The sequence below is a fragment of the Sander lucioperca genome, chromosome 24 (assembly GCF_008315115.2).
Source record: "Sander lucioperca isolate FBNREF2018 chromosome 24, SLUC_FBN_1.2, whole genome shotgun sequence".
Lineage (NCBI taxonomy): Eukaryota > Metazoa > Chordata > Actinopteri > Perciformes > Percidae > Sander > Sander lucioperca.
Genome location: NC_050196.1, coordinates 5,216,415 through 5,238,903, shown reverse-complemented (window position 1 = coordinate 5,238,903; position 22,489 = coordinate 5,216,415). Strand labels below are relative to the sequence as shown.

The window sequence follows — 22,489 nt, the reverse complement described above, 5'->3', positions numbered from 1 at the left end:
TACAACCTTCTGTTGGCCGAGAAAGGGTTTGAACCCGCGAATCGGCTATACAGGTGGAAATTAGCAATTGTTGCTATAACCTGGCCCAAGACATATTCTCTTGTATTACAAGTTTAATGTTTATTTGTGCATTGTCCCTGTTTCAAATAAATCAATTTCCATTCCATTCCATATATTATTTTTTTTAAATGTATTTTTATGTTTTATGATTTTTTTTTTTTTTACTATTTACATGGGGGAAACAAGAAATAAAAAGGAGTATCGTGACCATGTTGGTTTCAAACTGTTAATTACACTAAGCGTATGGTTAATACTCTATGTAACCAACAACTAGAAAGAACTGGCAGTGTCATGTATGTATGCGATACTCCGAAAATAATAAATTCATCTAATATTGCTTTAAATAAAAGGAGGAAAATATGTTTAAATGATTTATACAAATTTTTGAGGCACTAAACAAAAACGTATTGTAAGTTTTTTTATTTTCAGTGCAAGCATTTTGTAGATTCAGTAGAGATTATTCTGTAAATGTGATATTACAATAACATGTTATTTTGTAAATTAAAAGCATTTTGGCAAATTATCCTATTCATATTATTTCTCTGAGTTAGATGAGAAGATTGATACTATTCTTTTGTCTAGGTTGTCCTCCTCTTCCCCCAATCACCTTTCTGACTTCCTCTCTCTCTCTCTCTCTCTCCTATAGGTCTCCCTTTAACCTCCCTTCACCACTCTCCTCTCTGTGGATCATAGGAACGCCCCGTCATCACCCCCTCCTCCTAGCCAGAGCAGCAGAAGGATTTCCAGATCGCCTTTCATGCTTAATTTCTTGTCTCTCTCTGGACATCTCCCACATCTACCACTTTCCTTTATAATGGGTACCTGAAGGATTTACAAAGTACTCTAGTCCCTTAATGCAAGACATTGCTCTGCTCTTGACACTAAAGTGGTTGTCAGAATGGACAAGTGTCCTAGGGTGTTAAGAGAGATAAATCAACATCGACATTCACAGTGGAAACATATCCATGCCTGATCTTAGAGAGAGAAAAGGGCAAAAAAGAGAGAGAGAGGTTCAACTATGGTTCATACTGCCTCATAACAACTTGAATGATGACTAGTAGAACCTGAGAACTCTGAAGTGCCTTATCCAAGGGCAGCAGGGCCAAAGAAATGTAAATCAAGAAACCCAAACGTCTTCTTTTTTAGCTTTGCACAGTGTACTGCTCTCGTGATCACTCCATTCATCCTTCTGTACCTCCATACTGCCATCCTTTTCTCCATTTTTTCCATTTTCTTCACTTCATTTTTTCAGCCATTTGTTGCTGCTTCAGTTTGGTCTAGTGGTGCACTTTTAAGCTAAAGAACCTACGTGTTCCCTTCCTTCCTTTCTTTGTTTTTCTCTAACCCCCCCTCCTCCTCCTCTTTGTTTTCCTTTTTTGGCCCACCCATTTGGCCTCCACCATTCGCCCCTCTCTTGCAACGGCCGTCCTGCCCCCTCGCCCCCGCCCCCCGTCACCCTCCCTCTATATCTCCTCTGCCCCCTCCTCCCCCCACCACCACCATCCTCACCTTCAGCCCTACTCATCTCACCACCACCAACTCTCCTTCTCTCCCCCTTGCTTCTTGCCCCCTCCCTTCTCCGCCTTCTCGTCTGCGGGAACCATGGCGATGGCTGCCACTGCCTCCTGCTCTCCCTCGTCCCCATCCTCCTCATCATCCGCCAATGGCAGCGCCCGGGAGCACCTCCTGGCGGTGCGTCGGCGCACCCCTCACACCCGGCCGTACACAATTGGTCCAGGAAACCTCAGCAGCCTTGCGGTGCAGGGCACAGTCGGTACCTCTGCATCCTCCTCCTCTACTATGTCATCAGGGAGCCAACCAGAAACAGCCGGGGTGGGGCTCCAGCGGGCCAATAGCGACACAGACCTGGTGACATCAGACAGCCGCTCATCACTCACAGCATCTACGTACCAGCTTACTCTAGGCCATAGCCACTTGGTCATCTCCTGGGACATCAAGGAGGAAGTGGATGCCACCGACTGGATTGGCCTGTACCACATCGGTGAGCAAATTCAAACGCACCTCTCCCTACTGAAGTGTTAAAAAGTCTGCTTCAGGAGGGGGACTTCAAGGTCTATGTTTTGAATTTCATGGAAGATTTTCATGTGACAGCAAGAGCTGCACATAGTGATTTTTATGACATGCGTTTATTTAATCGAAAAGTAAAATATCTTTGACTGTAGTATTACATGTCTCATATAGTCTTCTCACTTACATTTTGGTCGACATAAAGTCCTTAAAATGTCAGGAAAAATGTTCTTCAACCACCATAGAAAAAAAAAAAGCCCAAAAGGTCGGGAAAAGTGACAAAAACTAGGTGGGCTGAAATTTATCGTGAACCTAAATTGATATGCAGGCCGGATCAAAATCTGCGTAGGGCCGGATTTGGCCCTCAGGCCTTGAGTTTGACACATGGTTTAGACTATAAAATGCTCGAAAGAAGTAAAACACAACCATCACAATTTCCCAGAGCCCAAGTTAATGTCTTTAAATTTTGTAGAACAAACCGTCCTAAACCCAAAGTTAATCAATTTACAAGCAGCAAAAATCATTTGAAAAGCTTAATTTAAAGATATTTCTTTTTGTACCCGCAAAAATGCTGGTCACCTAACCGCCTTACTCCTCCCATTACTGTTGTTACATCTGTCGAGCTTTCCATTCTCCCATGACACATTAACAATTACCATGGTAATGGTGACAATTTACCATTGAAAAGTCCTTGACTGCAAACGGAACAAAAGACAAAACTGAATCTAGGGATGTCATGAGAATACTCTGTACCAAAATTCGGAAAATGTGACGTATTCATTTTTTTTGCAGTACCGTCGATACTGGGGGATGCAATCCTTCCATACCTGATAGGGGTAGTATATACGCCCAACGTTACAAATGTTCTAGTCGGCCGCTAAATGTTGAAGAAGAACGCTGACCAGCACGGAATAAAAGAGAATGGCCCTTCATCTTGGTGCTTGACGACTTGACCGCATTCAGCTTTTCACTTTAAAGGTGCACTATGAGTGCGATTTCATTTTTGTCTCAAATCGTAGGCATCTCTCCCTGAGCCGCTAACTGCCTGCCCCCTGAATACACTGAAAAAGGAGACAACACAGGGGTCGTAAACGTCAAACAAACACTAGGGGTACGGTATGGTTGGGGAGGGGGTGCTTTTAGAGCAGTAGCCTTAATTTCAGTGAAAAAGACGCACTAACCCCCACCCCCTCCCCCAACCATCTTGTCGGTGATTGGCTGGAATGTGGTTTGTTGCTGAAACCATGAAGGAACTCATAGTGCACCTTTAACGGTCTACCAATCGGAAGGTTACTGGTTCAATCCCGGGCCCTGCAGTCCCATGTCGAGGTGTACAAACAGGCACGTGCACACACAGACATCAAAAGGCGCTTCAGCTCCTGCCCTTTTTCCTCCTTAAGAGAAAGTGCCCTTTTTTCTTTTTTTATTATTTATTATTAATGGATATAGCCTATATTCCTGTTTGCACACAGCTTCCCTGTCAAACAAATGTTTTTATTTAATAAAAAAATAAAAATATCAGATCGAGCAATGAAACTTTTCGAGCTCTCTCTCTCTCTCTCTCTCTCTCTCTCTCTCGATGCATCTCCTTGTCAGCAACACACACAGAGAGACAGACAGACTTCTATGGAAGTTTTTTGGTCTCTTTATTCAAATGGCAATGTATTTTGCAATTGTCAATTAAATTTGAAAAGTTTCAGTGCAATGCTCTATTCAGTTTAAATTATTTTGCTTAAAAATTTGAAAGAGCGCAATCAATTGCATTTCATATTGCCATGGTTTTTTGGTCTCTTTATTCAAATGGAAATGTATTTTGCAATTGTCAGTTCAATTTGCAATTTTGTCATGCAATTTGAATATTTATTTTGCAATTGACAATTCAATATGCAAAGTTAAAATGCAATCCTCAATTCGGTTTACATTATTTATTATTTTAAGATCAATTTTTTATTTAATTTTTCATTTTAAACAACAGAACAGACAAACACACTTGAACAAGTACAACAACCCTCTCCCACCCTCCGTGGTCTTGAGGAAAAGAAAGAAAAAACAAACAAACAAACAAACAAAAACAGAAATCACACCTTGCCTAGTCGCCCTCCTCTACTTCTTGTGATGCTAAGGTCATTAGGACTGATACCTGTGCTGCTGCACCTTTCCATAGGTCTGTAGTAGATGATTTGGCTTTGTTAATCCTTGCTGTAGAGAGCTCAAGCATAACTATGTCCAGAAAATACACCAACCACTGTTTTATACAAAGTGAGTGGGGTATCATTTTCTTGGTCGCGGTTGAGCCAGCTAACCAAACTTTCTTTTGTCTCCCAAGCAGATGTAATTTAGAGTCGTCATTAAGTAACAAAACAATCGGGTCAGTAGGAATTCGACATCCTATCACATTAGATATTATTGATGTTGTTTTATTCCAAAACTCATGCACCTGTTCACACTCCCAGACCATGTGCAGGAAAGTTCCAGTTTGTTCAGGTTGACAGAACGTGCAATAGGGAGTAGGAATGACTTTAGAGATGTATCTCTTCTGAGGAGTCCAATATGTACTATGACATATGTTGAAGTGGATCTGCTGGTGATTTGGGTTCTTGGAACAGTGGGAAATGTTGTCCCAAACTGTCTCCCAATTAATTACGTTCCCCTCCGGGCTCAGCTCTCGCTCCCATTTCTTTACTATTGGGAGTTCTCCTACGGGTACTTGCATCAATTTAGCATAAATCCCAGACACTTATCCTCTCGCAAGAAAATCAACAAGCCATTTAATGATTGGGTGGGTCTCAAGACTGTTTCCCCATGGTACTCCATAAAATTTTAGGGCTGACCTTAAGCGAAGATAAAGGAAAAATGATGTCCTAGGGATCTTAAAGCTAGTTCTCAGGTCCTCAAAACTCAACATACCTTCCCCATTGAATAACTGGTCTAGAGTATAAATACCTCTGTCACTCCACTGGTTACAAACAATAGGTTTCTTACCAGAAATTAAGTGCATGTTGTGCCAAATTGGGGTGCTCAAATGCCACTTATTGGTGTAGCTTAGTTGCTCCTCCACTTGTTTAAAGTTGGTCAATGTGTTGGTGATAATAGGGCCATAGGCTAGCATACACTTTTTTGGACACACACACCTGCAAAGGCGAGGTCTTGCAGTCTTAGACTTCCAGTGAGGTTTTGCTCTATTTCTCTCCATGGAACTGTAGATGAGGGTTCTATCCACACTCTGAGGGCCCGTAGCTGAAAGGCTCTATGGTACATTTTAAGGTTGGGGAGGGCCAGGCCTCCCGTGTTCGTGGTACGTTGCAAGGTAGAGTATTTTAGCCTAGGTTGTTTACTATTCCAAATAGACTGCCGGATTACAGTATCAAGTTTCTTCCAGAAATGTATTGGTGGGGGTAAGGGGATCATTGTACTTAAGAAATTCACACGAGGAACTATGTTCAGCTTAACAACGGCAATCCTGGACCGTAGTGATGCGGTCCAGGATTGCTGTTATATAGTTTCATAGTTGTCCTGGACAACTCGCTGTAGCAATGCGTGAATGGTGATGCCCAAATATGTAATTTTGCTTTGGGTTGGTATTGTATCACTAATAGCTGATGTCACCTGTTTGTTGTTCAACAGGAGCAGATTAGATTTATTACAATTGATTTTATAGCCGGAAATTGAGCCAAATTCGTTTTTTCAAGGATTTTTGGAACAGAGTCCTCGAGGTCAGATATGTACAGTAAAATATCATCTGCAAATGACAATATTGAGTCGTTTTTGGATTTAATCTGCCTGAGATCAGCTGTACTGGATCTTCACCTGGTGGCATCTTCATCCCATTTGAGTCGAGGAAGTCTTTGATGCTCTTTCCCTTTCTGGACATTTCCTCTGCCAGCTTTGTTTGCACTGGTAAGCCAAGGAGGGTACATGTGTGGTCAAACAGGTGAACAGCTTCAAAAAGGAAGGGCCACTCTTCCAGTACTGTTTTTACAGTGCTTCCTTTGTTGATAGTTGCACACTGGATGGAATATGTTTCAGTCATCAATTTGCGAACACACAACTCCTGAAGATGACGGGTTTTGAAGCACTTTTCAAGTCATCTTGTTTAGACTCTAGTTCTGCTATATCCTCAATAGCAGGCTGCCACTCCACACACCCATAACGATCTGAGAGTGTAGACTTTTTCCTCACTGCGTCTTCACCCTCTGCTGGCCTCTTTGTTGAGCTGAAGGTAAATGGCCTTCTAATATTTTCAAGTCTGTTTTCTAGCTGTATAAAGATAGCATCATATCCTGTTCCAATGACTTTAGTTCCAGTGAGCTCTCTGTCTTGAAAAGAGCAGGGATATTGTTCTACAGTCTTCTTGGCAATCTCCCGCAGCTTTGCTCTTCCAGGCCTGCCACGCTCTTTACTGAGTACATCGTCAATGACTATACGAACCAGCTCTCTTCTCTCTTTAGGCTTTGGTCTCTTATTTTCACTTATGGCAAGCATGAGGTTTGGGGGCATTTTGTGCCATGGTACATCATATGTCTCCCGGGATGGAGAATCCTCCATGGGAACAGGTGTCGGAGGTGGAGTTTGGGGCAGATGGACATTGTGTTGCAGAGATGTCGAAGCAGAGCCAAGTACAGCTTGTGACTCTATAGATAACATACATCCCAAAAATTAATGAAATGACCGATGTTCCATTATATATAAGATTTAAGCTATAACAATCCAGGTATGGAATGAATAAATGCATGTCACCCGCGGTATGTTTTACAAAACCACATTGCACTGGTTTAGCTAATAAAGTGTTATGAACAAGCTGAAACAAAACTTGTCTAAATGTAGTCAAACTGTTTATCTTAAAAATCAGCTAGGTTTAGAATTTGTCAATTTTCAAGATTCGTGTCAGTGCTTTCTAAACATGACAATATTTTGATGTCATCAATGTATTATTCATTTATTGTCATTTTACATTTGTTTCCAGTGAGATATAACAGTGTTAATAGTGAATATGCTATTGTGAACATTACTGTGCTCTAGAAACAATATTTACTTTCTTTTACTTTCTTACTTCTTTTTACTTTTAAAATATAGATCAATCCTAATCATTTTCTGAATTTGTATTACTTCCTTCCTTCTGTCTTTCCTTCCTTCTATCCTTCATTCCTTTCTTTTATCCTTCCTTCCCTCCTCCTATCCTTCCTTCTGGCTTTCCTTCCCTCCTTCCTTCTATCCTACCTTCCTTCCGTCTTTCATTCCTTTCTAAAATGGTCATTTATAGATTACCTTTAATCTCTTCAATTCTGCTAATCCCACCAGTGGACACTCAGTATCTCTCACACCCAAAGGAATTTTTCTTTATCAGAGCAGTCTTTATTTTTGAACATCAGTATTCATATAAATCCGCCCTAGCTGTGATGGTTTTCTGCTCGCGGTAACTGTTCTATGCTCGCTCCACTTATGAATAAAATGTAGCACCATACTCATGATGCTTTTTTGATTTTTTGAATTCAAGTTTTCATTTTTTTAACAGGGCAGCAGAACACTGTGATCCAAATTTTACATACACTTGTGATGCTTTTGGACAAAAAGTCCAAGTCTGTAACAATGGTAACCTGTGGATTATAGGACATACAGATGGTACAGTGCAGAAAGATTTGGTTTATAAATGTAAAAACTTAGTTAAGGTCATCTACAATGTTTACTCCAATCTCCTCCAGTCTTGCCATGAGTGAGTCCATTACATGATTACTGAGCGATGGCATAGCTTTCTGAACTAATTCTTTCACAAGCTCCATAGTGGCATATGCTTGAGTGGGATGAGTAACCCTGCACCTCTGTGGTAAAAAGAAAGTGGAGCATAGTCATTAAGCTTGTCAAGACTTTCACAAATAAGCTTATTGGAACTATTTTTGTCAATTTCATAGACGCCAAGCTCAGGTACCCAGCTGGCAGTTTTCCCCCGCAGCAAAAGCAGGACAGTTGTTTCACTTTTGATAACAATGCTTGCTATTTCCCCCAACTGTAGTTGTCTTTTGGTATATCTCTGTACGACAAGCATACCATTTGGATATGAAGTGCCTTTAACTTGCACTTTATCTGTAACAACTGAGTAAGATGAGTTAAGTCCAAAGTCTGCAACTGCTGCCCTTATGCCACCATCATAGAGCTCTGGATAAAAGCTAGTGGAGTCTGACACCTGAACCTGGGGCTGAAAAAACTGCCCTGACTCTGATAAGCCTGAAACAGCTGATGTCTATCAGTGAGTGACTTGGTGACATTTCTGAAGTTTTGACTTGACCTGATACATCTTTTGAAATAGCTATGCTTACTTTCAAAGCGCATGGTCCAAGTATGTATGAGTGGACCAAACTGTAGACTCAAGTCTGCATAGTGAAGAAGATAGTGGTGTTTTGGTCTCAGATTTGAATGCGGGAATAACTCTTGCCTCATTTCCACATACTCTTCAGTCAGTACCTTCATGTAAGCAATCTGAGACTCTGAGAGGCTAGGTGTACAGACACATTCGACTAACTCCCTCAGAAGAAGTACCAGCTGCCAGACAGCATTGTCAGCATCTTCAATTCTGTCATGTACCAAAATAGGTAGGAACCGCAATAGCCGCCTGTTTTGGGCTGCATGGCCTCCAAGCCTTTTTCCTTTGTTTGGAATAGCATTTGGCTTGTTGCTGCTTTCACCTGGAAATAATTTGAGTCTGTGATTTAGTGACTTGTAACTGAACCACTTCTCTTCTTTATTTAAGCACTGCAAACACATTGCCAGGTCATAGTCCACAACACCCTCGAACAAGTCATGTGCTAAACAGGGCGGCAGCCGGGAATGAGCTAGCACATCCATTGTATACTCCTGTTGAATATCCTGAAGAGTTTTCATCTCATTTGCTATCTCTGTAATTGTGGAGTAAAACTGGGACTAAATACTTTGCCTGCAAACCCAAGTAAAATGGAGCTAGATTTTCTGTGTAGGCATCTTGCACTTTATCACTCTCAGCAGCCTTACTTTGGTCTACATCAACATCATTACTTTGGTCTGCATTACTCACATCAATTCCTTCATTCTCTGCAACATGTGCCCTCTCACCTGGAAAATACTGTTCTGCAGCTTCACACAGATGAACAGGTGCTATCTGGGTGACACTCCACCCTCTGTGATATCTGGACAGATGAGATGAAAAGGATGTATTTACATTAAATGTCTAAGAACATCCATCAGAGGGACAAGTTACAGTCAGACCCTCTTGTATGTGGTCACTCAAGTGAGACACAAGCCGTTTAACATCTGCGTATTCTCTGCTGCAAAAATTTAACAAACACTTCAACTGTACAGACACACTCCGGTTCCAAGTTTGTCTGATGCGTGACATGTGAACAGCAAAGCAGTTGAATGAGGAAAACCTTCTTCCACAATCTTTATGGCCACATGATAAAAGTACATTATTAAGATGTCTGTGTGATCTGCAGTGCTTCAGGTATTCTGTCAATGAGATGCATTTAAATTCACAGACATTACAAGCCAACATGACGGCACTCATTAACTGCCGTTAGCCGGTTAACTATCTTTAGCCGGCCCAACTAGCCAAAACAGACAGCTAATGGCTAAGTTATCATTTGTGTATCATGACCGAATAGGTGGATCGACTGAGGCTGGGGCTATGATAGCTTTATCATTTGTGTATCATGACCGAATAGGTGGCTCGACTGAGGCTGGGCCTATGGTAACTTTAGCCCGTTGTCTCGCTAACTGGTGTTAGCTAGCTGGTTAGCTACTAATGGCGCATTGTGCTTATCCGGTAATGTTAATGGTAACGTTAAAGACAGGTTAACACAGACTGGACAACTCTTTCTACTAACTATTAAAACTATACAGAACTATATATATATATATATATATATATTATTATTTTAAAGAAAATATAATTTGTACCACAGAAGTGCAATAAAGGTTTCCCCAACTCCGAAGATGAAACTTGAAAGGTAAACGTCCATTGATGACCGCTTCTTCATTCAGACTTTAACACGTAACGGCGCTTCATGCTCCCACAATGCAATGCGTCCTTAAAAAATACGGTTAAAACTCCTGTAAAAAAATATTACGGAATATTCCTTCACATTAACATGGTACATATATATTTACGGACTTTTCTTACAGTGTAGCTGACGTTTTTGTTCAGTAGCTAGCTCAGAGATTATCGGCTAATGAAATTACTGATTTAGCAGGGGGGGTTAACAAATTTGCAAGGCACTGTATCCGTGTAACATTCTCATTAGAGGCTGAGCCCCCCTAAAGGTCGGATCCTAGAATTGCTCCTGGGGCAGGAGAAGAACAATGAAGTGATAAAGGTTGGGTTGTAGTACAGACAAGAACTTCAGTCTACTTTTACTCTTGTGCTTTTGTCTTTCATGTGTTCTCCCACTCTTGACTTTAGTGAATCGGAAATATGTAACTGCCAACTCTCTGTACTCTGTTCACATAAATCTGTCATTGCTGAGGTGTCGTACATGCTGCTGCCTTGTTAAGTGAGTCGAGCAATAGCTGTTTGTCCTTTACTAAAATGTCTTACAACTGTTACCTAATTTACAAAAGCATCTGTGTAAAGCCAAGTGTGTAATTGAAACAAAAGACAGAGTAACACAAATGAATGTCTTGTGAATGTAAATGTGTGTTTCACAGATGAGACATGTGTGGCCAATGTATGGGACTCCAAGAATCGTGGAGTGAATGGCACCCAGAGAGGACAGATCGTGTGGAGACTGGAGCAAGGACCCTACTTCATGGAGTGTGAGTCAAGACCATGGGCGCTGTGTTTGTCTTAGTTACAGTTATGTGTTGCTAAAAGGGGAATTCCACCGATTTTACAGCTGAAGATCAGTTTACACATAAGTTGTATAGTGTCTTCAGTGTTTTTTTTCTCTGACTTGACGTCAGAGAGAAAAAAACCTGATGATGTCATAGATATGTCATTATTTGTGTATGTGTTCTCTCTCCACAGCAGAGACTAAGATCTGCTTTAAATACTATCATGGTGTAAGTGGAGCATTAAGAGCAACAACACCTTGCATCACTGTCAAGAACCCTGGAGTACCGGTATGTCAGTGTGTGTGTCCCATCTACATCCCCCTCAGATCCCTACAGTCATTCCTCCACCTCCAATCTTTCACCATCATCTCTTATTTTCTGTTTCTACTCCTTTATTCAGGCCTTTCTTTCTATTTTCCCTCAGATCTTTTTATTTGACTTATCTCCCACTCATACTGCTCTCCTATTGGTTGTTTTCTCATCAGGTGGGTAGTGAAGGCCAAGTGGAGGACCAATCAGAGACTGAGCACTGCCGAAAACTAGTCAGCTTCACCCTATCAGGTGGGAGGACTGATTCAGTGGAATTGTGGTGTAGTTGTGGTCCAGTAAAAAATAAACATGCTTATGAATGTGTGTGTTCCCACTTCAGACATCCGGGCGGTGGGTCTGAAGAAGGGCATGTTCTTCAACCCGGATCCCTACCTGAAGATGTCCATTCAGCCCGGAAAGAGGAGCGGCCTCCACAAGTTCACTCACCATGGCCAGGAGAGACGCTCCTCCATCATAGCCAACACCACCAACCCTGTGTGGCACGGGGAGGTCAGCATAAACACACACACACACACCTATAGAAATGCACACACCATGGCATCCAAAAGAAATGAAATAAGTGTTAATGGTGAATGTGTATCCGTGTCTGTGCCTCTAATTTATCACTCATGCAGTAAATCATGATGTGTACATCAACTTTGCATTTTTCAATGGAAATATATTTGTGAATCTCAACCGATTTGTGTGGATCCTTTTAGACTGTTTAACCACGCCATTCTGTTACACACAATTTGTAACCTGCAGGGATGCCCAAGCGCTCTGCAATAGATGAACAGCGGGGCTAGCTAACGTTAAAGTCAGCCCTGTAACATTTAGCTATTGAAGCAGTGTTAACTTAGGGGGGCATGTTAAAGGGTAATTTCGGGTTTTTTCAACCTGGACCCCATTTCCCCATGCATTTGTGTCTAATAGACTGATGTGACCAAAATCTTTGAAATTGGTCCAGTATTGAGCAAGATCACAATGAATAATAACAATGGGGCAGTTGGCACCCTCGATTTTTGTCTGTTAAAAGTGATCATTTTTGCCACTGACAGGCTCAGATTGTTATTTAAAGTGTCTGACAACAATATCGATCTCACAAGGTGACTTCTTGTCCGAGACAGCGATGTGGAATGGAACACAAGTCGAGAAAAAGGCATTCCGGGAGTCTGTTGTTTTGGAGTAGTCTACAGATATTGTAGGCTCCTGTTATCTAAAATGTTGTCAGTGCCCTGGCTCAATATTTAAATGATTTCGACAATGTGGATAAGGTCATTATAATTGGATGGTGTTGGGTATTCGTAGGTGTACAGATCCAATTATTGGCAAATTATCAAAGATGTTTTATCAATATTAATACATTTTCTGGTATTTTCTAAAGGAACAAAGGGAAGGATGATTCCGAGCACTGACCTGTGTTCAACCAGCAATTATTACAATAAGTACACAAATAATCACAGACAACTGCTAATTAAAGTATAGTAGAATTTATTAACTTCAAAATCATCAATGGCCAATCAGTAATCCTTTGATCAACTAAAACCAATATACCCTTTTTTAAAGTACAACAAAACAAAGCAGAAAACAACAGCATGTGATGAGACGCTCTCTGTGTCAGAGAGAGAGAGAGAGAGAGAGAGAGAGAGAGAGAGAGGAAAACCCGGGGGTTGCTTGGTGACGCCCAGATTAGCCGTTAGCTCTTTGAAGCTAGCTGCACAAAAGCTATTTAACCTCAAGAGGGCGGTAGTGGGCTGCGTTGCAAGGCCACGTGACTAAGCTGGCCCGTTAGCTGTCCACCTAACGGGTTGCTGACACAAAAAAGACGCTCCAAGAAGCAGAGTTGCAGACCCACACACTAAACCAGTGATTCTCAAATGGGGGTATGCGTACCTCTAGGGGTACGTTGCGGTACTGTAGGGGGTACATGAGATTTATAAAAAATAAAAAATAATTTATTAATTAATTTCATTTAATTTAAAAGATATACAAAATCATCCATGATTACTAAAAATATCATACGAAAATAGGTTTAATGAAATATTTATGTAAACCACATTTTTATATAAAATGTTTCTATTTTAAATGTGATTGGAAACTACCTAAATCAGAGAAGAAGAATTTGAATCACGCTGAGCAGGAAGCCAGTTGCTTTACTGGAAACAAACAGACATTTAAATGAAATCCTGGTTAAAACATAGCAATACTACAGCGGAGAACGGGGAGGATGAAAAAAAAAGAAAGTCAAAGTGGAGCCAACAAAATACCGTCAATATCAGGAGGGGTATGTTTTGATGGGATTCACAGTAACAAACGGCAACCCTCACCAGGCATTGTGTTTTTTCTGTGGGGAGAAACTAGCTAACAGCTCGATGAAACTGGCGCACCTCCAGAGACATCTCAGCTCCAAACATCAGTGTCATGTTGGAAAACCACCAGACTTTTTCAAGAGAAAACTTGCTGAGTTTAGATCATCGCAGGAAACAATGCGAAAAGTCTCCACAACATCAGCCAAAGCACTACAGACGTCATAAGCTGTTCACGATCACTGAGGACCTGTTACTCCCAGCTGCTGTTGTATTAGCTGAGACAAAAATGCCGCGGATAAATTAAAAACGGTGCCTTTGTCTAATGACACCGTTTCCTGCAGAATAGAAAGAATGGGAGTGGATATTGTTGAACAAGTTGTGGGAAAACTTGGCGAAGCATTTTCACTCCAGCTTGATGAGTCGACCGATGTCAGTGGCAAGGCACAGCTCATTGCTTTTGTGAGATATCGACGACATTTATGAAAATGTAGTTTTTTGCAAGAGCTTAGAGGGGAAAACAACAGGAGAGGATGTTGTGAATAATTTCTTAATTGAAAACGAGCTGGACTGGAGTAACTACAAGAGTGTCTGCACTGACGGAGCTGCGTCAATCACAGGCCGTGTTAAAGGGCTCATGGCGCGTATTAGAAATAAACATCCAGAAGTGCAATGTGGAATCACTGTGTCATACACAGGGAAGCACTGGCATCCAAAAATATAAGCCCTGTGTTGCATGACGTTTTGAATGACAATGCTTTAAAGTAATTAACTTCATTAAGTCAAAGCCACTCAATGCACGACTGTTTCACCGCCTTTGTGAGGACATGGGAGCTGAACACACACAACTGCTGCTACACACAGAAGCGCGCTGGCTATCTCGAGGGAGGATACTGAACAGGCTGTTGGAACTATGGGCGGAGGTGCACACCTTTTTGTCAGAGCAAAGATCTCCATATGCCACCCTGTTTGAAGATAAAGATTGGCTTGCAAAGCTGTGCTATCTGGCAGATATATTCAGCAAATTGAATGAGCTGAATGTGTGTCTGCAGGGCAAGGACACCCACGTTCTGAACCTGTATGACAAGGTGGGTGGTTTTCTGAAGAAAGCAGAGTTGTGGAAATGGGCATGTGTACAGGGGGATCTCACCTGCTTTTCTCAGGTGGATACTTTCCTCTCCAGGGAAGATGTGGACAGAGCACCAGTGAAGTCCATCATAGCATTTGGCCAACCTGATTGTGACTGTTGTAACTGTTCTATTATTTGCCTTTTCCCCACTTAGACATTATATCCACATTACTGATGATTATTTATCAAATATCTCATTGTGTAAATATTTTGTGAAAGCACCAATAGTCAACACTACGATATCGTTGCGGTATCGATAACGAGGTATTTGGTCTTTGTATATATATAATTTATATAGGTTTCTTTTGTCAAACATGTTTGGGGCCAGTCAAGGGGTACTTAAACTGCATGATCGGTTATCGGTAATGATACATTGTTTATTATTGCAAATGTTTATTATTGCAAATGTCTATTATTGCAAATGTTTTTATTGCAAATGTTTTTCATTTACAATGTTTAATAAATCCCATAATGATGGCACGTCACTATATCGTAGTCATAGCTTTTATTTCTATCTCAAATGGTTGGGGCCGGTCAGGGGGTACTTGGCTGAGAAAAAATTTGATAGGGGGTACATTATTTAAAAAAGATTGAGAAGCACTGCACTAAACTACTTCGCTATGTGCTAGCTGTGTAGCTATTCGACGCACGTGACTCGCTGTTGGCCAGCTGTTCACTTGGGCGTGTGTGTGTGTGTGTGTGTGTGTGTGTGTGTGTGCGCGTGTGTTCGTAAAAGAGGAAAGAAAGCCCCTTAGGAAGAGAAAGACACTTTGAAAAACCTGATTATCTCACTCAGTACAATAACTAAAACTCTGTGAAAGGGGAGTTAGCAGGTAGCAATTACAGTTTTAACAAGCTAGCTGCAATATTCAACACAACATATCAACAATGCACCGTGATCAGAGTACATTCACAGAAATAGATCTGACCCAGCGGTCATCATCAAAGATTAATAAATCACACGCGCAACAGTAGCGCTTATCAATCGATCACATTAATGGTAAACAATGGCAACATTATGCCTCTACACATTAATAAAACACACGATTCCTCTGCCCAGAAAACCTTAAGCCTTCTTACTGTGTGTTCAGGCCGTTTGTTTCGGTCCATAGATTTCCACAGAAAAAACAGAACGGGTCTGTGTCGCTCGTAGGCGGCACAGAGAAACTTGCTGGTCCCCGGGACAGCGGGGAACAAGCCAGAGTTGACTTTGAAGAAACAACGGTGTCTGTGTCCGATTTCCTTCTAGAGAACGTGTTGTTCTCTCTGCAGCGTTGAAACACGACGTGTGTTTCCAGGATCCAGTAGTGTTCTTCAGAACACCTAGAAATAAATCCACTTTGTCTAGAAGTGGAAGTAATTTTGCACAAGAGCTTGCACGCTCCCTGCAGCAACGGGGTTGCAATGGAAGACGATGAAAAAAGGTGGGTCCGAAAGTATCTGGCAGCAACAGGTCCCACTCCTGAGAAGATATTTTTGGGCATATCGGGGCATAGCACCCACGGAAGCACCACCAATATCCCGAGCCTTGCAGCCCCCCCGCCGCTGCTTCACCCTCCTCTGCCCGCTGCCTGCACTAAAAATCTTTTAGATAACAGGAGCCTATAATTTCTGTAGCCTACTCCGAAACAACAGACTCCCGGAATGCCTTTTCACAACGCTGTCTTTGGACAAGAAGTGACCTCGTGAGATTGATAATGTTGTCAGGCACTTTTTATAACAATCTTAGCCTGTCAGTGGCAAAAAAAAACACTTTTAGTGGACAAAAATCAAGGGTGCCAATTGCCCCGTTAGGTTACATTGCAGCTTGGTTCGCGCTGGCCCTTCATTTTGATCTTGCTCAATAATGGACCAATTTCAAAGATTTTTGGTCACATCAGTTTATTAGACACAAATGCATGGGGAAATGGGGTCCAGGTTGAAAAAAACGAAATTACCCTTCAAGAAAAATAGGGTTTGCCTGGTCTTTGTATGGATTTGGCAGTCTGAAATGTTATTTAGCGTTGGCAATACCTTCTGACACTACTTTCTTTTAGCAGGCTCAGTTGTAAAGCGAGTAAAACTGGACAATCTAAGGAATCCATTGATACCAATCATGTCATGCTAGCTTGTCGATAAGGGGCCTAAATAACGTTCCAAAGTTAGGCCATTCTCAAAGGAGTCCCTTGACCTCTCACCTCAAGATGTCAGAATGATAAGGGGGTCTATAGGTAATCAATTTCTTCCTCCATACTAACCTACATTGTCTACATTACCAGCTGACAAAACTCAGTATACAACAAACCTTTTACTTTTCCTTTTACTTACCTTTTCTGATGGAGGACATGATCGGGACAGTGTACATCTAAGTTAAAGTTGTTGCTCTGTGCATTATGTATACCATCGGCGGAGCGGGGGGGTGGCTACTGGGCTTAAGCCCCGAATGTTTTGTCAAAAGCCCCGAATCTTTTAGGTTTTTTAAAATAACTTCAACTTTGTTTCATATCCTCTCTCAGTCTTTCTGACTGGAGCGGCAAAAAATGAAACAAAAGCTCTAGTACCGTGCGTGGTGGCGGACGGTAACGCATCGCGCATCACTCAGCTTGTTTGCCAACTGCCAATAAAAACTAACGAAGAAGAATATAAATCTTCTTCTTCGTCGTTAACTTGTCATCAGGGGCTGGCGGGCTGTTGTCATGCATGTTGTATGTTTCATCGGTGTCGCGAGCTTACTGGCTAACCGGCTGAAGTTATGGATATAACAAAGTTTTTTATACGGAACAGGAACACTAGTAACCATAGTAACAGACCTCACCGGCCGGAGAGATTCAGGAGCAGCGTCAGACGAACTGCGGACAAGTGTTGCAGGTTTGTGAATCCGCTGTTGTAACACTTGAGTTAAGTGACTGTATTGCTGGCTAGCTAGCGAGTTAACATTATTAGTTGTTATTTAGAGAAATTAGTTGCTAATAGAGATGGGCGGATGATTTGTCATGTACACAGGGGGGTGGGGTGGGGTGGGGGGGGGGCACTCGTAAAACCGAAACACACAGCTTGTATCAAATGCTAAGTTATCTCAGGGCATGTTTTACAGCTAATCTCGGCACATTAGTGGGATAAGAAGAGAGACTAATTGAGAAATATAGTGATAAAGATCAGAAAGACATGAGAAAGTTTATTTCCTCCTCCTGATGACAACAATTCCAAGTACAGATGCATCAATATCACTGGAAAAGTGATTCCCCCCCCCATACTTTAATTTAAAAAGTAAATCTTTAATATATTCTACATTCATTACATAAAAAGTAAAATATTTCAAGCCTTTTATTGTTTTAATCTTGATGATAAGGGCTTATAGCTCATGTAAATCAAAACTCAATTTTCCCCCCCCCCACCCCTCATATAGTCCATATGCATATCCATTTACGCCACACAACATGCAATCAGTATATCCACCTTATTTTTCAACTTTGAAGCTAAGTAAGCTATTTTCTGTGAATGTGTGAGACTTCCGGTTCATAGGGAAATAACGAGATGAATAACAAAGTGCTATTAATGATAAAAATATTTGTGCTACAAACTAGCAGTGTTGGGCAAGTTACTTCCAAAATGTGATACATTATAGATTACTAGTTACTGTCATTTGAGAGTAATTAGTTATATTACAATATTACTGTCTCTGAATTGTAATGCGTTACACTACTTTTGCATTACTTTTGAGTTACTTTCACCAAAATAACAGGGGAAGTTTGATTTGGCAGCTAGCTTGTGAATTTCACCACCGGATCAATAAAGTCTCCTCTTTATCCACTTTAATACATCATAGATTATTCATATTTTGTATAATTAATATAAATATGCAAAGTAACTAAAGCTATACAAAATAGATAAGTAAAACGTATAATAGGCAAGTAGGAGAAAATGAAAATACTCAATTAAAAGTACGGCATGGTTGTAAAATGTTTGTTTATAGCACTTCAATAAGAAATTCATGTTGTTTAGGTTAAAACACTCTAAAGGAAATGTTCAATTATAGTGTGATTAAAACTCACTATTAACATTATTTACAGTACTTGATTTACAGCTGATTTGTGAAAAGGTAGCCTACACAACCTTATTTAACAGTAATTTAGTTTTACTGCGAACCGTCACAGGAAGTGCTTTTATTTTGAAGTAAGCTACACGGAAGTTGTCTGTTGTTTAGCCTACTCTTGCTAGCTTACTGAGATGCAACATGTCCGTCAAGCTCAAGTTGTTCACTTTCTTGTTTGTAAAAATGCAACATATTGAACAGTAAATGGTCACAGTAAAAGACAAGCGTTTTTGGTCGTCTTTCGAAGCCATTCCACTACAGGCATAGTTACTCTCCACGGCTGATAAAAATGCAATGATATTTACGTGTAGCAAGCCTCAACATTAATTCCCGACATGTTTATATCTGTCAACCGCTGACGTACCGTCACCTGTTGGGACATACATGCTGTCCGTACCGTCTCTGGTTCTGGTTCTGACCACGGGAACAGAAACAGGACAGCTCACTTCAACGCAGCGTAATAACTCCTGAAAATAATATCCATCTCGCAAATGTATCATCTCAACCATCGAATACAGCGACAGGAAAATAATACGGCTTTTTTTTTTTCCTGTGAAGAAATGTGTCGCGGTGTTGGTGAATTCTTAAAGAAACCAATGCACCACTAAATGTTGCGTTAAAATGCGTTGTAACTCGCGTTACTGAGATTGTAACGAGTATAATATTACCGAAATTTAATTAGTAATGCGTTATATTACTGCGTTACAGCAAAAAGGAATACATTACTGTAATTGCGTTACTTTTGTAACGCGTTACTCCCAACACTGCAAACTAGTGTTTACAATTATGACAAATTCAATACATCAAAATAATAGGGTAGGGTAGAAAAATACCAGTTTCCAATATCAAGAAGCATAACAAGGTTTTTTGTACAGCTAGAAATAACTGTAAGCGGATGACATCGGACGCCAGACACATTCCATTTACAAATGTCCGTGCCACTCTTCGTGAATAATAAGGTGGATACCATAGGCCAAAAAATGTCCCCTAAAAAGGTGTTAGGTTAGGTTTGTTTGATTGTTAGTCGTATGTTTTGCCTCTGATTGATTTGTGCTTATCATTTCTTGCAGGATTATCAGAAGTGCTGCCGTTCTTCTTCCACTCGACACCATCACTACCCTCCTCACCTGGTCTTCATCCTCACCTGGCCTCCATCCTCACCTGTACTGCTTTCTTTCTAAATTTCTATTTTACCTGTTAAGGATAATTTTTGTATAAATTGAAATGCATGAATTAATAAATTGTTCTTGTTTAAAACAGATTTTTATTGTTTTATTATATTACATTATTAATACTTGTGTATTGTTTAAAAATACACGATAAACCTTGTAGTGCAGTTAAAGCTTCAATTGTTCTTTTTTCCATTTCATGGATTCTGATGTAGCAAATTTATCAGCTAAGCACAAACTAAACAGAACTGAACTCTTAAGATTCCGGGCCCCCCTAGGTTTGGGCTAAACCCCGAATGTTTATATCGTCTGGCTCCGCCCCTGATGTATACCCAACTTATATTTCCATTTCATTGACTATAAATAAAGTGCTTTATTTTTATGGAGGGTTTTGGTCATTTTTAAGTTCAATAGTAAGGCTCCTTTGATGTTAAGTTGGTGACACACCATGGAAACGGTCGGCTGTTAGGCGGTGTGTCTGGCAGTTTTTGTGTTGTATCCCGCCCTGTCACCACTAGTAAACCCTTGTCAACCCTCGCTGGCTTTTTCCTGGCCATTTCAACATGTTGAATCTGTGTCAGAGCTCGTCAGTTAATGAAATTACTTTGATTGGCTGTTCAGCTTAAGCAAATTAATGCACTTGAAGAAAAATGAAAGGAGGAAAGCAAATAAAAACGACTTAAGTCAAGAGGGCACACAGAGAAGGCTCTTCTCATTTTTCGTCAATCCGATTCATGCCTGCCAAACCCATACATTTCCAAAAATTAGGGCTGTCAATCGATTAAAACAATTAATCTAATTAATTACATACTCTGTAATTAATTATTTGAAATTAATCGCATACATAATTAACGGTGCCTGAACCGATACTTTTTAAGAAAGTAAAAAAAGAAAAGGAAAAAAAAGGGTACTAAACAACAGTTGGTGACATTAAAGAACGGCTTGTTTATTGCTAAGGCCATATGGTCAAAATTAAATGATTTAATGTATAACAATAACAATAACTTATTTCACTAGTAAATTGCTGTTGAATGACGAAAACAACCACCAGGTGGGAAAAGGACATTTACAATAACTTCATATGCACCACGAAGCTGTAGTTTACCAGTTTCAATGAACGCACCGTCTGTGTTGTTTTTCCGACGGCTAAAACACAGTCAAACTTTACACCATTTAGCGTTAGCTGTCAGCATTTTAACCGTTTTTAATCCAGCTACTAGCTAGCGGTAGGCTAACGTTAGCTGCTGTCGAGTGTTAACTAGCAGTGCAGCGGTGTTTGTGTTGCCTGTATCGTCTGTTTCAGAGCATCAGAGAGAAGAGCGCAGACATATCGATGGCACCAGATTTCGGTAGCCAGGGTTGGCAGGAAGAAGATTTTTACAAGTAAATGTTCCAATTAATGATCCAGGCAGCACATTCTCGTCTCCCTCTTTCATTTTATAGACCAATGGTGGCTAGAACGGCTGGAATGGATTAGTCTGCGTTATTTTTTTTAACACGTTATTTTTTCTCTGATTAATTAACCAAAATGAACGCATTATTTTGACAGCCCTACCAAAAATTCTAACATATAGCCCCATTCAACCATATCAAACGCCTTTTCGACATCAAGGCAAATAGCAGCTATTGGGGATTGTTTATCAGCTACAGACCATGCAATATTTATGAGACGCCTGATATCACCTGATGAGCTACACATGCGTACAAATCCCACCTGATCAGGTTGAATTAAAGAAGTAATAACCTTATTTAATCTATTTGCCAATTTATTTTTTAAAATAATCTTAATGTCTATCTACATTAGAGAAATTGGGCGGTAATTCTTACAATCTCCTGAGTCTTTACCTTTCTTAGTAACCAAAGTTATCAAAGCCTGCCTAAAAGTTGGTGGCAGTGTGCCCTTCTCCAGTGCCTCTCTATATACCTCTTAACAAAAGTGGAGACAGTTGAGTTGCAAAACTCTTAAAAAATCCTGCTGTTAAGCCATCGGGCCCTGGTGCCTTACCCGCAGGCAGGGCCCCCATTACCTCTTTAATTTCCTCTATAGTCAAATCCGCATCAAGGAGCTCTCTTTGCTCATCTGTCAGTTTGGGAAGCCCTAGTGGCTCTTTAAAGGAACACATTTCTTCATCAGTAGAAGTAGATAGTGACCTATAGAGATCAGTGTAAAAATCTTTAAAAAGAAAAAACAAACTACAGAAATAGTGGAAGCCAGTTCCCTCTCTTTTATGCATCTAGCGAGTAATGTTCCTGCTTTGTTTCCTGATTCAAAATAATTTTGTCTTGCCCTGAATATATTGAATTCAACCTTCTGAGATAGAATATTATTATATAGGTATTTTAATTGAGTCAGGTTTCTCAGGCCATCCTGCAACATTTTTTGCTTAATCTCCATTTCAGCGTATTTGATTTTACTCTCTAATTTTAACAGTGCTTTAGCACTATTCCTCTTACGAAATGAAACATGTTGTATAATGTGCCCCCTGATCACAGCCTTGAAGGCCTCCCGTGCCACCCCTGAAGACTGCTGTGTTTAAAATTCTCTAAATATCAACCAAGCCAAAAATCTTACAAATCTTCTGTAATGTGAGAGAGGCTCTGGGGGCCCTGCATGCTGCAA

General features: G+C 40.6%; 1 protein-coding gene across 3 annotated transcripts in view; it reads left to right on the top strand.

Annotated features, from left to right (window-relative positions):
• The window catches only part of hecw2b (HECT, C2 and WW domain containing E3 ubiquitin protein ligase 2b), a 132,051-nt gene that overhangs the window by 17,546 nt on the left and 92,016 nt on the right, over nucleotides 1–22,489 (top strand). For all 3 annotated transcript variants that reach the window (XM_035998791.1, XM_031292271.2, XM_031292265.2), the window contains exons 2-6: nucleotides 707–2,062; nucleotides 10,759–10,866; nucleotides 11,078–11,172; nucleotides 11,370–11,445; nucleotides 11,534–11,703. In XM_035998791.1, coding sequence (XP_035854684.1) covers nucleotides 1,663–2,062; nucleotides 10,759–10,866; nucleotides 11,078–11,172; nucleotides 11,370–11,445; nucleotides 11,534–11,703 — 849 coding nt within the window. In that variant the 5' untranslated portion in view covers nucleotides 707–1,662. The remainder of the gene's footprint in view (nucleotides 1–706; nucleotides 2,063–10,758; nucleotides 10,867–11,077; nucleotides 11,173–11,369; nucleotides 11,446–11,533; nucleotides 11,704–22,489) is intronic.